The sequence below is a fragment of the Phoca vitulina genome, unplaced genomic scaffold, assembly GCF_004348235.1.
Source record: "Phoca vitulina isolate PV1807 unplaced genomic scaffold, GSC_HSeal_1.0 scaffold1, whole genome shotgun sequence".
In the NCBI taxonomy this organism is placed as follows: Eukaryota; Metazoa; Chordata; class Mammalia; order Carnivora; family Phocidae; genus Phoca; species Phoca vitulina.
Window position 1 is genome coordinate 34,382,985 of NW_022589704.1, and position 17,100 is coordinate 34,400,084.

Consider the following 17,100-nt stretch of genomic DNA (forward strand, 5'->3'; position numbering starts at 1 on the left):
TCTTACTCAGAGCTCTGAGAGCATCCATGATGGGCCATGAATCAACTATAACAGAAACAGCCCATCTTCTCTTGACCTAGTAGATGTGAGCCTCAGGTATTTCCACTGGGGCCCAGTTTCTTTCACCCATTAAAGTCCCTGGGGCTAGCTGGCTGCAGGTGGGTCTCCGACCACATTTTTGCCTTTATCCCCAGTCTGTGCCTGGAAAGGTGGATAACATCCATATTCCAGAGGGAGAGAGGTTTCCTTTAACTTCCTTTATTCATATTTGACAAGTGCTTCACTTACACTGGCAATTTAATGGGTTTACAAGCTTTTCATTTTATTTCTCAGCTTATCAACTTTGGCTCCCCTGTGTGGCAGCAGAAGTCTAGGACATGCACCTACGGGGGCTGCTTGGCTCTGGGGAGAGGGATACACCTGCTGGTCCACTTCCAGGCCCACCTCTACTATTTGTGGAGCTAGGGCAAGAGTATAAATGGATACCCCGGTCTTGGCCTGCTGCCCTCCTCTTCTCACCCTGGCTCTGTTCTGAACTGAGGGGCCTCAAACACCTGTGTGAACATCCCGGGCTGAATGCCTCAGTTCCGTCCACTCTTTCCAGAAACAGCCAGTTGTTGGCTGCCGTCTAACCTAGGGGGGCACACACTGGCTGTTATGATCTGCCCTAGGAAGATGGGCTCAGGAAGAGGTTGGTGTTAGGCCTGGGAATGGGGTCAAGACCAAATCTGGAGCATGGTCTAGAAAAGGGTGAAGGGTCCAGCTAAACAAGTCACCTTGGCTCCATGGTCTCCTGAGAATGGCTGGAGGAGGGACCAGCAAGGGGCCTTTCCAAATGTGGAGTCCCCCTTGCTTGGGAATAAGGGCAGTACTGCACACATCCATCCTGCCTCAACAGCATTGTCAGCAAACTGTAGCAACTAAGTGCCAGCCAGAACTTTGCTACATGCTTTGCCAATGATTTCTCATTTGATCTTCACAGTAGCCCAGTGAAGCACCCCATTTTATCTTATTTTATTTTATTATTTTAAAAGATTTTATTTATTTATTTGTCAGAGAGAGCGAGCACAGGCCGGGGGAGCAGCAGGCAGAGGGAGAAGCAGGCTTCCCGCTGAGCAGGAAGCCCTATGCAGGACTCGATCCCAGGACCCCGGGATCATGACCTGAGCAGAAGGCAGATGCTTCACTGACTGAGCCACCCAGGCGTCCATCACCCCACTTTATGATGGAAACTCCCTGTGCTCTTGTACTTGGGGTTGAATTTTGGATTCCACTCTGCATATTTGGTTTCTTTACCTGCTTACACTTTTCCAGCCAGTCTGAATTCTTGGAACTAACCTTGCCTCCCCAAAGCAAATTCCACACCTTTGCTTATCTCCTTGGTTTTGCTGGAACCCTCCTACCTGTGCTTTCCTGGTGCCTCGTGTAACTAGTGATGGAAGATATCTGGATGCCTGGTTAGATCCCTGCCTGCCCTCTGTGGTGGGGTGTGGAACACCAGAGGTGCTGTAACTTTCACCCTATCCTCAACAAATAGATAAAATTCTCATGAGTTAGTTGACACTAACTCACTTGGTCTCCCTTATAGTCTGTTTAGATGATCTAAACAGTTCCCCCCCTGTATTCCCAGCCTTGACCAGCTGTCACTGTCATTCTTGCTCTGTAGGGTGTCCCCAGTCACCTACTCACCACACAGAAGGTCCTTCCACTTGCGAGAATTGGCCGATACCCGGTGCAGCGGCACAGATTACCTTGTCAGAGAAGAAGCATGCTTATCAGTAGGCTTTATTTTCACTAGTTTCTTTCCAAAGTTAAAACAGACCTAGGTTTTGTTGTTGTTGTTGTTGTTTTTGAGAGTGTTTAAATATCTGCCAGACTGTCCAATGCTTTTTTCCTCTTCTTAGAATATGAACCTTCCCACCACATCAATCCCAGTTTTATTTTCTGTCCTAAAGAAGATGATCATCCATCTGGTGAGCTCACTTGCATTCATCTATTAGTTTATTCATTCATTCAACATGTGTCTATGTAAGATACAGGGGATCCTAAAACAAGAAAACGTAGGCCAGTTCTAAGGCACGGTATGATTCTCCGTAATGGGGCAGAGAGAGCAAAGGAAGCAACTGGTAGATTACGAGGGTGTCTGTGCTCACCCTTCAGGTCTCAATCTAAGAATCTGTGTATTTAACAGATGACTTGTTTAGAGACTGTTGACACCTGAGAATGGTGTTTATTGATCCTGCAAAAGGGATATGAGTAGGTACTCCTCTCTAGTAACTTAAACCCATTTTTAAATTTAAAAGCGTCCTTTCAATATGTGAAGGGCTCTGTTGTGGGTTGAACTGTGTCCTCCAAAAAAGATATGTTGAGGTTCTGACACCCGGAACCTATGAATGTGACCTTATTTGGAAATAGGACCGCTGCAGATATACTCAAGTTAAATTGAGGTCATACTGGATTAGAGTCCATCCTAATCCTTATAAGAACTAGTGTCCTTATAAGAAGAGGAAAATTTGGACACAGACCCAGGGGGGGAAGCCCATGAGAAGACAGAGGCAGAGACTAGAGTGATGCGTCAAGAAATGCCAGGTTGGTTGTCAAGCACCAGAGGCAAAGAAAAGGCAAGGAGGAGTCCTCTTTTAGAGCTTGCAGAGGGAGCACGGCCCTGCTGACACCTTGGTTTCAGACTTGTAGCCTCCACAGCTGTGAAAGAATACATTCCTGTTGTTTTAACTGACCTAGTTGGTGACACTGTTACGACAGCCCCAGTGAAGGCAGCCAAGTAAGTCACTGGATAGAGAAGTCAGGTGTCAAGATGTGTGTGTGTGGCCCCTCTCCAGCAAGTGCTCTGCCATTCTTCTCTGCTCCTGGGTGAGCTGTAGCTACTTTAGAAACAACCAGGGGGCCCCTGAGTGGGGCTGAGATGACCTTGTGAGTGGGGTGGAGCAGCCTGAAGCGTGTGGTGGTTTTTTCCATGTCAGCCCTGCCTCCCAGGGCTTCCACGAGCTGTTCCTCTGAGGGCTGCGGGTGGTTCCTAAGCAGCGTGTACATGGACATCACCATCCCAGGGGTGCAGAACCCACACTGGGTGTGGTGGCTCTTGGCGATCCTCTCCTAGAAGGACATATGCATGATCACAGGCCTTTCTGTTGTCACCACTCCTCACCAGAGTCCCCATCTGGCACCTCCCTTATCATGCTGGAACCCAGTGCCTGAGCAGTGCACCCCTGCCCTGGCTCAGAGATGGCCAGCATCCCCTTTCCTGTGCTGCTCTGGAGGAGGTGACTCAGAAGCCATATTCTATCATTATAACCATCTCTCAAGCTCAGAAGCCCAGATCCTTCTAACTGGGAGTTAATAGTGTGCAGCTTCTATTCCCAGAGTGAGAGTTGTCTGGAAATCAGTAATTATAAGGAAAGTATGTGTACGTTTCAGAAATGATTTTCTTGAATACCTCCATGTCTTGTCCAGCTTAATTCTGACCATGGGGCCACCTCTTTTTGATTGATTTGGAGGCTATTTACTGTTGACCTCACTTTACCTTCTTTAAATTCTTTTGTGTTGGCTCAAAAGGAATTCTACTTTCAAAGAGCCAAGATTTTTGCCTGTGTCCTAGATCCTTGCTATTTGAAGCGTAGTCCATGGACCGGTGGGGTCGGTTCTACCTGGGAGCTTGCAGGAAGTGCAAAACCACAGGCCTCTGCTCCCAAACGCCTGACTCACAATCTGTATTTTTAACAAGCTCCCAGATGATTCTTAGCACATGAAAACTTGGGAAGCCCTGTTCTGGATTTCAGAGTGTTATCCTCTTTGATCTCCCCAGACATTCTAGTAAATTCTGCTGGGTCCTTGGCCTTTGCTGACCTTTCCTGGAATTGATTCTCATGTTGTGAAACCCAGAGACCCTCTGGGCTCCTCCTGCTGGAAGCACCTGCGGTCCTGGTGGATTTGGACCTATGATTCTCCAATTCTCTAGCTCCCTTCTTCGTGACAATGACAGAGGAGTCGATGTGTTTTCTGCCAACGCTTAAAACCAGGCTCTGTGTTCCAGCTTCAAGTTAAGATTGGGAGAAATGATTGTCCATGTGCTCTGGTGCAGTCAGCCTCAGTTCTGATTTTACTCTCAAGACCTCCTATGCCACAGGGAATGATCCTGAGTTTTATCTTGTTCGCCTCTGACATTTTATCCTATGAATAATATCCTGTGTACAATATTTACTCCAGCCTATAGTCACATAGGCATCAATCAATGTTTTGATAATCCTGCTTATCATTCAAGTGGAAAAAGTAAGAAAAGAAGATGATCGTCTAATAAAATGTGGATGGATTTCCAGCTTTCTTTAAATCACCTAGGTGTTACTATCTTGATCAATATGCATCCAAAGCTTCTACTTACCTGATTACAACCTAGAAGCTCCTGGCAGCACAGTCAACACAGTGTTGGTTAAAAAGAAAAAGTTAAGGAGTGAGAAAATTACAGTGTGCTCTCACCTGCACTGGGTGAAGTCTGGTGCTGATGCCTCCAACACCTTCCACGGTGCTGACAGCAGCCCCGTCCAGAGAGCAGATGGGCACCAGGCACGCAGTAATGGAGAAGTGTCTTCATATGAGCAACGCAGGAAAATCAAGGAGAGTAACACAGTCCTGCCTCTTGGGGAATCTGGGAACCAAGAAGGGCAGCAGAAAACTCCCCAAGCCTATCATTCAGCCTAGGGGATGGGGAACTGGAGGGGTGACAGGGAAGGAGAATTTAGAGTCCTCTCTGCTGACACTGTGCTATCCGTAAGAATTGAGGATCCTTAGAGGGAACCTGGGCGTTCTGAACTTCAGAACACTTCCTAAGCCCATACAGACCCACTTGGGTCTGGACTCAGTGGGAATGGACTCATGTCATCAGGAGTATGACTGGACCTCAACTAGTATTCATTAGGATATTGACCCCATAACAGGTAAAAGGTACACTTATGTCTTTTATGTTTACATTTGAGAATTTTTTTGCTTGTTAATTTTAAAATCTCTGGATAAGTTCATTCAACAGTGGAATGACATGTGTTCTGAGGCCATTTCTTGATTTCTTGGGCCAGTGGATTTGGGAGCAGCCCAAGTCCTGGAATCTGGCCCTTAATTAAAGGATGCAATTGTGGCCCAGGTCCCTGCTCTGCAGGGTTGGTTCAGCCCAGCAGTAGAAAAGGCATCATCTTCAGAACCAGAACATGTAGGGGTTCAAGTCCTTGTTCTAGAAACTTGTGTGATCTTGAACAAGTCACTTCATCTCTTTAAGCCTCAGTTTCCTCATCTGTAAAATGAATGGCTTGCCTAAATTGGGGTTTCTTAACGTGGGACGCATAGATGTGTTGGGTTTGGCCAGCAAACCCTGAGGTGGTGAATGAAAAGATTACTCCAGACACCTTATAGGAGAAAGGAGAAGGCGAGGGGAGACCAGAAGCTCTAGTTGCAAAAGGTCCCAAGCTGGATTCTGTCTGCCCCCACCTTTATTGTGAATGTTATCAACACAACAAGGGAATAAGAAAAACAGGAAGGACTGTGAAGCCTTAATAATCAGGGCAATGGCATAGGGAGTATTGTGTGATTAGAACAAGCTGTGCTTGTGACGTGTGTGCAGACAGGAAGTGCATGGAGTACATGACCGCCAAAGATAAATGTTTCTCCTAAGTCAAGCATTTACTCCCCGGATGAGTACATTGAGCCATAATGAGGATCTGGCTGTTTTCAGCCCAGAAACCTTAAAGGGGCCCAGTTTTCTGGACACTCTTTCTTTGCTTTTCAACTGGCCTCACCCTGGGAGGCATGTGTTTATTAAATCTTCTCTAGACAGGCATTATGAATTCCCACACAGACGGGCCTTAGGAGGTCTGTAATCTCCCTGAAAGTATGTGCAAAATATAATTAGTTTATGTACTTTCTGAGTAGAGAGCTCATAGCTTTTATCCAATTTTCAGAGGGGTTGAAGATCTAAGGAGGGTTAGAATCACAAGGGCTTAGAGACATTTTGCGCTCAGATGGGAATACAAGCCTGGCAAAGAAACAAAGCCCTCCTGGCCTCTGGCTTCTGGGTAGGATACCTGATCTTCGCGGACAGCGGGTCACGCTTCAACACCATCACAGTGCAGGCCCCACGCCCTCCTCCTCCATAGGCGTACTTGGTTCCTGTGAGGCGTACTAGAGGGGCTGTTCAAGGAAAAGATGCACGGCACACATGTCACCCCCTTACAGCTGCCTCCCTGGGGTGTCACTAGTGAGGAAGGTCTTCTTTTGGGGGGTGAAGGGTAGGTCTGAGAAGTCATTTGCCTGCCAGGTCTCAGTAAAGGCCACTCTAGATCCTGTTAGTTGTGTGATACTGAACAGACTAACCTTTCCTGTCAGTTTTCTCACTTGCAAAGAGGGAAAAGTAATACCTACTTTACCTTCACAGGCTTATCATGAACATCTTATAGGACGATGGCTGTAAAAGCCCTTTGAAAAGCCCTATTTCATTATAGGTATTCTGGGTCCCAATCGTGTAATTGGGAGAGAAGATCTTATTTTTAGCAGTTCAATGTATTCTAGTTTTGTCCATTTGTATTGCATTGGTTTTGTTTTTTAATTATTTTATTTTATTTTTTCTTTTTAATTTTTAAAATTTAAATTCAATTAATTAACATATAATATTAATTTCAGAGGTAGAGGTCAATGATTCATCAGTCTTATATGATACCCATCCCTCATTATTACATCACAAGTCCTCCTGAATGTCCATCACCCAGCTACCCCGTTCCCTCACCCCCCTCTCCTCCAAGCAAACCTCAGTTTGTTTCCTACGATTAAGAGTCTTATGGCTTGAAAACAAGTGACTGAGCCTTTGGCAAAAACCCCCATCCTTACTTTCAGATCTCACCTAACGTGTCCCTGTGCTCTTGCTTGGTCAGAGTCGAAGCCCAAATCCAGGCTCCGACTCCACCGCCTCTCTTTACTCCTCCTTCTTCCTAATTGTGGTCCACTTCCAGCCAGTTTAGTTTATGAGATTGGATGTAATTCATTCGACTGTTTCAGAAGATTTCAGAATCACTGACTTTTTTTTTTTTTAAGCCATAAGGCTTGTTCATCTAAACTAAGTTCTAACATCAGATGCTTATCAGAGAGGCACGTAAATGAGTGGAGTGGGCTGCGTGTACCTGGAGAGCTTGTGCCCATTCTAGATAGGGCGCTAGGGCAGTCCCTCCCTGCTCAGCAAGACAGCTGCCATGCAGCAATGACTACTTTCTCGTTTCTCATGAGAAGCTGAAAAATCTTGAGTTTTTAAAATATGAGATTTCCTAATTTTCAAACATTGATAACTAACTAAACACCACGTGGACTTTTAAGCAAAACTTGTCCATGGGCTGACTCCATCAATTTATAATTTCTGCCATTTCTTTACTTACCTTTTGGCTTCTCGGAGAGATACATTAGACCTACCACTTAAAATGTTTGTCATTATGAAGATCTCAATTTCAGAATATAAAATGGTCGGGAAAAATCTCTCATAAGAGAACAGATGTAGGGAAAGACGATCTTTTCTGATACACATGCTCTTCCTGAATCTGGAGAATCTGGTTTCCTGCCAGGACAGGGTATATGCAATATAAACCTCGATTATATAACCACCCTCCTGGGGATTTGGAGAGCCCTTAAAGGAATAATTAGTGCTGAAGTAAAGAGCTTAGCTTCTATTTCATTGCTATTAAATCCAGATATAAGAAGCTCTGGGGAAACTTCATCCTCTCCAAATAGCCCAATTAACTTACCATCCTTAAAACCACTGCCAAAAGCAGAGACAGCAAGGGCCAACGGGGCCGACTGGAGACAGAGAAGTTAGATTAGTTTTCATAATCATAGCAGGCTTAAGTTTTAAGGCAAACATAGACACTGCCCAGATTTTGATCAAAAGAATCCAGTTCTTTCGTAGGAAGGTCAGCAGAGTGACTTCTGGGTCCACATTCCTCTCTATCACCTGCGTTGGAAATAGAAAAGAGATTTATTATGGGGATCGAGAGGGTGACCCACAGTAATGTCTGCCGTGGCCTGCTTGATTTAGGCACTCGGGTATAATACTTTCATTTGCCCATTTATTTTTTGCTCTGAAGGCAAACAAGTTTCATATATGTGTACAGAGCTGGAGACTTACCAAGTGTGACAACAATGCTTTTATATGTGATTAGAGTGGGGGGCCACTGCTGGGTAAGCCCCCACTGGGAGTTACATTCTTCATGTTTGCTCCATTACCTGTGTGTGTGGAATCTTCCAACTCAGTCTTTTGTACTCTTGGAATATTTGAAACGGGGGAGAGACTTGGATGCTGTGTGTGTGTGTGTGTGTGTACAATGCAGGGTCCTGGAGGGAAGGCATCTAGATAGGAAGTTGCTCATCTGGCACTTCTGAGACACCTCCCGTGGGGAGCACACGTGATAGTATGAGCGACCTCCAGAGTTGGTGGCAGAAATGGGAGGTGGGGAGAGTTGCTGTCATCCTGAAGGGGTCCCTGAGTGTGCCAGTCCTCTCATGGCAGAGCGGCTAATGGTGAGACTCGTCCCAGCTCAGGACTCAGGGTATCTCTGGTGGTACACTAGAATCTCTCCCTCCCTCTCCTCGAAAAGTGGAGGATTATCACTCAGAAGCCTGGAGGGATCTTCTCCGGTGCTTCTTTCCCACTTGCTTATTTGGGGATATTTCCTTTGACTTTATCTTAGAGTGTCCTGTAAACACCTCCAGCCATTCTGTGGCATCAGAGGAAAAGAAGACACAGTGGTCTACTCATGTTAGGGTCTTCCTTTCTTCCTAGAAGAAAAACATGAATTTGTGTAGACCCTCCCCCTACAAAATAATTTGGGGCTCATGATTCAGAAGGGATTTAGAACAGAAAATAGACAAAGGAGACTCCAAAGCCTAGGCAGGTGGAACAAGTGAGTTAGGACTCAGCTCATGAATGAAGGTTTGGAAAAATGTATGGTGGCTACTGGCTGTGGATGCTGGTTACAGGAGAAGAGTTACAAGGCACATGAAGAAAACTATGTTCTATCTCCTTTCTTGGGGTGGGAGGGTGGACAAGGCCAAATCCCAGTTAGGTTTGTGGGATTGGAGTGCAGAGGGGCCTTGGAGGAGGTGGCAAGATCGCAGCGAAGCCACATGCTTTGGGAACTACAGAAAGGTTCCCCTGAGAGATAGAGGCTCATGAGCAGAGCGGGCCTGGCAGAGGGCACTGAGGGTCAACCAGCAGTGTGCGGCCTGGTGGTGGGCACTGACCGGGGGATGCTAGGGGAGAGCGACAATGGCAGAGGCCACTCTTCTTGTCACACAGGTTCCCCCTAGAACTTAGTTGCAACCTGGGAAAGGGGACTGAAAATTGACGGCAATTACATTTCAACTAATTCTGATTAATGAAGTCTCGAGAGAAGAATTAAGTTGATAAATATAAAAATAAACAAAGCTCTATTTCTTGTCCCCCTGAGCTTGAGGATCAAGATATGTTACTAGATATAGTGCTACCAGGATATCAGGCCCAGTGCTAAGTGTTTTATAAGGACCCAGGGGATTCCTACTAGATGAAAGAAGCATCTTGCTTTTAATCTTTTTAGGAAGTAGATTCTAGAGGTGAGTGCTCTGAGGCTCAGGGAGCTGAAGTAACTTGCATAAAGTTATAAATGGCAGAGCTGGATTGGAACCAGACTGCCTGATGCCGAGGCATGTGTGATTAACCCTGATGCGTTACCACCTCCCCATATTCTCAGAAGCTAGACCTTGGCTGAGTGGGCAAGAGGCCAAATTAGTCTGGGTTCCTAGGCCCTGGTTTCCTGTCCCTGACTGGACAAGAGCTGCCCCTAAGCTAGTAGTTTCCTGCTGTCTCTGCAAGCCACAGTAGTATCACCCAACACCTACCTTTCTCCCATTCACAAAGAAAACCAAGTCGTCCAATTTCGATGGGCAAGGCATTGCACCTGTAAATAAATTTTGCCTTACAACTCTAGGTGCAGATGTTCTTTGGCACCAGTCAGAGAAATGAAAATTTAGCGCCAAGCAACTGTGCAGAAGCAGGCAGCTTAGAGCCCCAGAGAGCAGGGCAAGGGGTGGAGACTTCCCTGTTTTGTGGCCTGTTAAGTCTAGGGTGCCTGTGTGGCCCGGCCTCTTCCTCTGCTTCCCACCAATCTTGGCTTCACAGCTCCCTCCATGCACAGCCCACTCTTCTTGCTTTCTTGTGAGTTGGAGTGCTTTAGTGTGAAAACCATAAACAACCACCTAAACTTAAACCCGCTCTGCACACTGTCTTAGCCCCAGGAATATATTCTGGACAGACTTCATTCTTCTCAAAGAGAGCTAGAAGTGGGCCTTCTGAGACCTCCCACTTTTCCCAACTTTTTTCTTACTCTAGCTGCAGAAATGTCCTCATAGGACAACATATGGATAAGTGCACTCTGTGCCCTAAAGTGGAGGGGTGGGGTGCCACATCCACCCAGCCCCTCCCTACTTCCTCACACCTAGAGGATTGCTCCACTGGAAAAGAGTGATATAGTCAAAGCAACCACTTTGCAGGTGAATAAAACGAGGCCCAGATATGTGAGATCAGTAGCTCAGGGTCACATAGAAAGTTAAGTGGCAAAGCAGGAAACCAAACCAAGATCTCCTGGCTTAAAACACCTTAAGTGTATCGACAGATTCCTTAATAAAAAGAAAAATATAATTTTTTACTTTTCTGAAACTCTCCAGTTAGATATGAGGAGATAAAATCAAGCAGTTCTTGTTCTTTCAGCTAAAGTAATGCCCAGGACTCGGCCTCACATAAAAGTAAAGCAGGTAGCTGCTCAACTGGACTGGTTTCAAGAGAGGAGGCCAGACTTCTCTGCTCCCTAACACTTCTTCACAAGTGCATGGAGCCTTGGCACACCATTGCTAGAGTCAACCCTTTGTCTTAAGATGACCTCACTTTGTGACAGGGCCTCAAGCCAGTGACAGCAAAGACCTAGTATCATCCTGATTTGGCTAACTGAGGACGATCCCCTTTCCTACTTGGTCCACATGTGGCTTCAGAATCCTAACCACCACAGAGCTAGTCCGGAAACACTCCTAATTGAATGGAGTTGGTAGCTTCCAATTTTCTTTACAATTCTAACGCCGAGGTTCCAGGCATCTTCCTACACTTGTGGAGACAAGTGTTTACACACATGTTTCAGTGTGTATGCAGGTGTTTCACATGTGTTAAAAGTTGCTGAATAAACCCACAACAAGGTCCTGAGAGGAGATGTTGGAGAGCATGCTGTGAATTAGGTATGACCTTTAGGTCAGTGTTTTTGATCACGTCACTCCTGCTAAAAATACCCTCAGTAGCTCTCTTAGGCCTGGAACATAAGGTCCTAACTCCTTAGTGCAGGATGCAAAGCCCTCCATAGTCTGTCCTTATTTCAGGCCTCAGACTTTTGCTGTTCAAAAAAAATCTCATGCTCCAGCCAAATTACTCTTCTCATTGCCATTCTTCTGCTTAAACCTGGCATTGCTCTACTCAAAACCTTCCAATGGCCTCCCAGAGCACTTAGCAAAACCCCATATACTTTCCATGGAGGCCCCATGGGACTGGCCCTGCCCACCTCTCCAAGTGCATCTTCAAACAATTCCTCCCTTGTCTGTAATCCCTGCTATCTTGGTCTTCCCCTGCTTCTTGAACATGTGGAATTCTTTCCTGTGCCAAGACCTTGGTGCGTGTTATTCATTTGGCCTCAACTTCTCTTCACTTAGACGTTGGCATGGCTGGTGCCTTCTTGCTCTGTGCGTCTGAGCTCTTCCCTGATCACTCAGTCTGCAGTCGTATCTCCGGCACTCTCTTTTCTACCATGCTGATTCATTTTCTCCATAGCACTTGTTGCTACCTGACGTGGATATTTGTTCATCTTTCTATTTGCTTTCTCTACTAGAACATGATCTCCATGAGGGTTTGCATATTACTTTCAACTCACCACTGTATCCTAGAATGAGTAAATTCCCACAGAATAAATGCCCAATAAGTATTTGTTAAATGACTGAAGAAGGCTCTTCCATGTCTACAATCAGAACAACCCTGTTCTTTTCCTGCTATGATGCCCTCCCTCCCTCTTTATCTACCATCAAAAAGCAGCATTGAATTTCCTCTCCCTTCTTTTTTAAATTTAATTTAATTTTATTTACACTCAATCAATTAACATATAGTGTATTATTAGTTTCAGAGATAGAGTTCAGTGATTCATCAATTGTATATAACACCCAGTGTTCATTACATCATGTGTAATGGATGGACATCCATTACGTCCCTACTTCTTCACATCTAGAGGATCCTCACACACTAAGGACATCCTTAAAGTCCATCACCTAGTCTTCTGCCCATTTCTTGACTGGATTATTTGTTCTTTGGGTGTTGAGTTTGATAAATTCTTTATAGACTTTGGATACTAACCCTTTATCTGATAAAACATTTGCAAATATCTTCTCCCATTCTGTAGGCTGTCTTTTGGTTTTGTGGACTGTTTCCTTTGCTGTGCAAAAGCTTTTTATCTTGATGAAGTCCCAATAGTTCATTTTTGCCTTTGTTTCCCTTGCCTTTGGAAATGTGTCTAGCCAGAAATTGCTGTGGTCAAGATCAAAGAGGTTGCTGCCTGTGTTCTCTTCTAGGATTTTGATGGATTCCTGTCTCACATTTAGGCCTTTCATCCATTTTCAGTTTATTTTTGTGTATGATTTAAGAAAATGGTCCAGTTTCATTCTTCTGCATGTGGCTGTTCCTGTTCAATTTTCCCAACACCATTTGTTGAAGAGACTGTCTTTTTTCCATTGGACATTCTTTCCTGCTTTGTCCAAGATTAGTTGACCTTAGAGTTGAGGGTCCATTTCTGAGTCCTCTACTCTGTTCCATTGATCTATGTGTCTGTTTTTGTGCCAGTACCATACTGTCTTGATGATTATAGCTTTTTAATAGAGCTTGAAGTCTGGAATTGTGAAGCTACCAGGTTTAGTTTTCCTTTTCAACTTTCCTTTGGTCATTTGGGGTCTTTTCTAGTTCCATACAAATTTTAGGATTTGTTCCAGCTCTGTGAAAAATGTTGATAGTATTTTGATAAGATTGCTCTGGGAAGCATAGACATTTTAACAATATTTGTTCTTCTGATCCATGAGCATGGAACGTTTTTTCATTTCTTTGTGTCTTCCTCAATTTCTTTCATGAGTGTTCTATATTTTTCAGAGTACAGATCCTTTACCTCTTTCGTTAGGTTTATTCCTAGGTATCTTATGGTTTTTGGTACAATTGTAAATGGGATCTATTCCTTAATTTCTCTTTCATCTCATTGTTAGTGTATAGAAATGCAACTGATTTCTGTGCATTGATTTTATATCCTGCCACTTTGCTGAATTTCTGTAGGAGTTCTAGCAATTTTGGGGTGGAGTCTTTTGGGTTTTCCACATAAGAGTACCATGTCATCTGCAAAGAGTGAAAGTTTGACTTCTTCTTTGCCTGTTCGGATGCCTTTTATTTCTTTTTGTTGTCTGATTTCTGAGACTAGGACTTCTAGTACTATGTTGAACAGCAGTGGTGATAGTGGACATCCCTGCCGTGTTCCCAACCTTAGGGGAAATGCTCTCAGTTTTTCTCCATTGAGAATGATATTCACTGTGGGCTTTTCATAGATGGCTTTTATAATATTGAGGTATGTTCCCTCTATCCCTACACTGTAAAGTGTTTTAATCAAGAAAGGATGCTGTACTCTGTCAAATGCTTTTTCTGCATCTGTTGAGAGGATTATATGGTCCTTGTCCTTTCTTTTATTTATGTAGTGTATCACATTGATTGATCTGCAGTTGTTGAACCACCTTGCAGCCCGGGAATAAATCCTACTTGGTTGTGGTGAGTAATCCCTTTAATGTACTGTTGGATCCTATTGACTAGTATCTTGGTGAGAATTTTTGCATCCATGTTCATCAGGGATATTTGTCTGTAATTCTCCTTTTTGATGGGATCTTTGTCTGGCTTTGGGATCAAGGTAATGCTGGCCTCATAGAAAGAGTTGGGAAGTTTTCCTTCCATTTCTATTTTTTTGAAACAGCTTCAGAGGAATAGGCATTAAGTCTTCTTTAAATGTTTGGTAGAATTCCCCTGGGAAGCCACCTGGCCCTGGACTCTTGTTTGTTAGGAGATTTTTGATTAAGGCTTCAATTTCCTTGCTCATTATGGGTCTGTTCAGGTTTTCTATTTCTTCCTGTTTCAATTTTGGTAGTTTATACGTCTCTAGGAATGCATCCATTTCTTCCAGGTTGCTTAATTTGTTGGCATAGAGTTGCTCATAATATGTTCTTATAATTGTTTGCATTTCTTCAGTGTTGGTTGTGATCTCTCCTCTTTCATTCATGATTTTATTAGTTTGGGTCCTTTCCCTTTTCTTCTTGATCTTGTTAAGTCTGGCTAGGGTTTTATCAATCTTATTAATTCTTTCAAAGAACCAGTTCCTAGTTTCATTGATCTCTTCTACTGTTCTTTTGGTTTCTATTTCATTGATTTCTGCTCTAATCTTTATTATTTCTCTTCTCCTGCTGGGTTTAGGCTTTATTTGCTGTTCTTTCTCCAGCTCCTTTAGGTGTAAGGTTATGTTGTGTATTTGAGACTTTACTTGTTTCTTGAGAAAGGCTTGTATTGCTATGTACTTCCCTCTTAGGACCACCTTTGCTGCATCCCAAAGGTTTTGCACAGTTGTGTTTTCATTTTCACTCTCTCTTCTTTCTGTCAATTCTAAAAGCACCTGCAGATCCAACCAACTGCCTCTTTACTTTTCATTTAATAAACCAGGAACCGGGAAACTAGCCTCTTATCTGCCACTAATAGTTCATTGTCTACTTGATGTTTGTATCTCATGTTCCCCAATTAGGTAGCAAGCTCTTGGAAGTTAGAATAGCTGGTTGTATCCCCCACAGTGCTCAGCATGAATGACAACTTGTTTACTGAGGGAATGAATATATGCCTGATTGGTTACCTAAGATACTTTTAAGTGAAGGAGGAATTAGTGATTCATTCATTCCTTCACCCAGTAGGTACTGACATACCATTAAATATTTATCATTGTGAGAAGCACAGAGCAGGGGAATTAGCTTTGTTTTGGGGAGGGGGGTCAGGGAAAGCCTGAGAAAGGGACATCTAGTCCTGACAGAAGAGTGGGAGCTGATTCTGTGAGATCTAGGAATGGAGGGGAGGCAGCGTGGGGAGACGGAGGCTCTTCTTATGGCTGCTTCCATTTAGGAGAAAACTGACACAGGGATTGTTTTTCAGGGTCCACAGTCCATTTGCCACCTGGCTCTGCCCCTAGAAGAGGGAAACTAGTGAACACCAAGAGCTCATGGTTCCTATCGACAGGAGCACGCACACTGACAATGAAAGGCATGGATCATGGGGTTTCAAAATACTTATAGGAATAAATCCTTCAGTGTCAACATAAAACACAAGCATTTAACATAGAAGAACAGTTTTAGGGTACTAAAGTGTGATTATGGTATTAAATTTGGAAGATATAAAAGTAGTTTGAATTATGGAACCAAATACATTAATTGCTGGGAAACTGAAATCTGACCTTGAATGGCTTTAGAGAAGTGTTTTTCAAGCTTGTTTCAGCCAGGGAAACTTTTGTTTGAATGAAATCTTATAAAGTGTAAACAAATTAAACAAAAGGGTTACTGCTTAGCCCAGAGGGCTGGGGGTAAGGCCTGAAGTCCTCTGGTTTTCTCTCCTTCAGGAGGCCCCAGGGTTCTGGGGAACTCAGTGTAAAAATGACTCACTTCAGAGTGAACAAAAGGTTGCCCACAGTATGAAGGTAGCATGCAGTCTCTGCCAAGGTTTTCTGATTCTCAGATCTTAGTCAAGACAAAGGAAAAAAAGCCACCACTGCTTTTTTCTTTTTTTCCTTTATGAAAAGGGAATGCTAAATTTCTTCACTTTAAAATGGATTATTCTGGTGAGACAAACTTGATATATATTGACCGATGAGATTCTATGTTTGTTATAAGAAAAGGTCTTAGAATTACATCAAAAAGTCCCCGTTACCCAATGGAAGAATTAATATTGGATGTGACACTGTCCTCCCCAACAATCCAAACAAACCTATTTCTGGAAAAAACCTGCAACAAATCCTGCTCACGGATGTAAATGGAAAAGTACTGGCCATGACTTCAGTGTCCCTAGAGTGTTGCCTTCTGTGGTGAGCTCTTCAAAACCCAAAGGCAAAACACAGGCAAGCAGACCGATAATAGGGCACTTTTAGGACTCTTGGGTTGGTCATTAAACACCTATATTCAGACCCTCTAGTCTCAACTGTTTTGACCTTCTCCTCCCAGGTCCTAGCTCTAGATCAATGCACCTGCAGATTCTGCATCTGGTGAGCACCTGCTTCCCAGCATGGAGCTTCTGGCTGCCGCAGTCACTGCTAGAGGGCAGGAGACTAGCAGCTGCAGGTTTCTGGGAGGAAAGAAGGGCAATGGGGACCATGAAGGTGAAGCAAAATTACTTCCTCTTACCTCCTCCCTCCCGGCTAAAGACCACCCCATCTGAGGAAAAGGATCAAACAATAAAGTAATTCAGATGGAAAGGGAAAGGGGAGAGGAAGTCTAAGTGGATAGGGCCGGCTATTAGGGAAAGTGTAATATAAATGTGAAAGAGTCATATAGTAAAGGAAATTCAATTAATAGTCTGGGACTAAACTAGACCACAGCCTCAACAACTTAAGGGTTGGGGGTTGCTGGGAAGAGGGGAAAATAAAAGTTACAAAAGTATTATTTCACTGGGGCAAATGGTGGAAATATGGGGACAGAGCAGGAGGCCAGGAGAGTAACTTTTCATGGGTGAATATTGGTATCTTGTTTTCAAATATGTGTTTGTTTCTTAAAGTAAATGGAAATGTATAACTAATGGTATAGTAGAACCTCAAAATTAAGAGAAGAAATGAAATTACTCATCCCTGAAACCAGCAAAAATAATGAACCAGCAAAATAATGAAAAGATGGAAACCATAGTTTAAGATACTTTATATTATGTATTTGATACATGATACTGTTAAAAAATAAAATTCAACT

The 17,100-nt window shown here is 43.8% G+C and overlaps 1 protein-coding gene across 1 annotated transcript in view; it reads right to left on the reverse strand.

The window, feature by feature from the left end:
* The window catches only part of LOC116639550 (aldehyde oxidase 2-like), a 77,635-nt gene extending 67,669 nt beyond the window's left edge, over nucleotides 1-9,966 (reverse strand). Inside the window, 6 exon segments of the mRNA XM_032416098.1 lie at nucleotides 1,690-1,751; nucleotides 2,988-3,114; nucleotides 4,492-4,600; nucleotides 6,084-6,180; nucleotides 7,933-7,990; nucleotides 9,913-9,966. Of these exon segments, the coding sequence (XP_032271989.1) occupies nucleotides 1,690-1,751; nucleotides 2,988-3,114; nucleotides 4,492-4,600; nucleotides 6,084-6,180; nucleotides 7,933-7,990; nucleotides 9,913-9,966 (507 nt within the window).
* Between the last annotated feature and the right edge of the window lie 7,134 nt (nucleotides 9,967-17,100).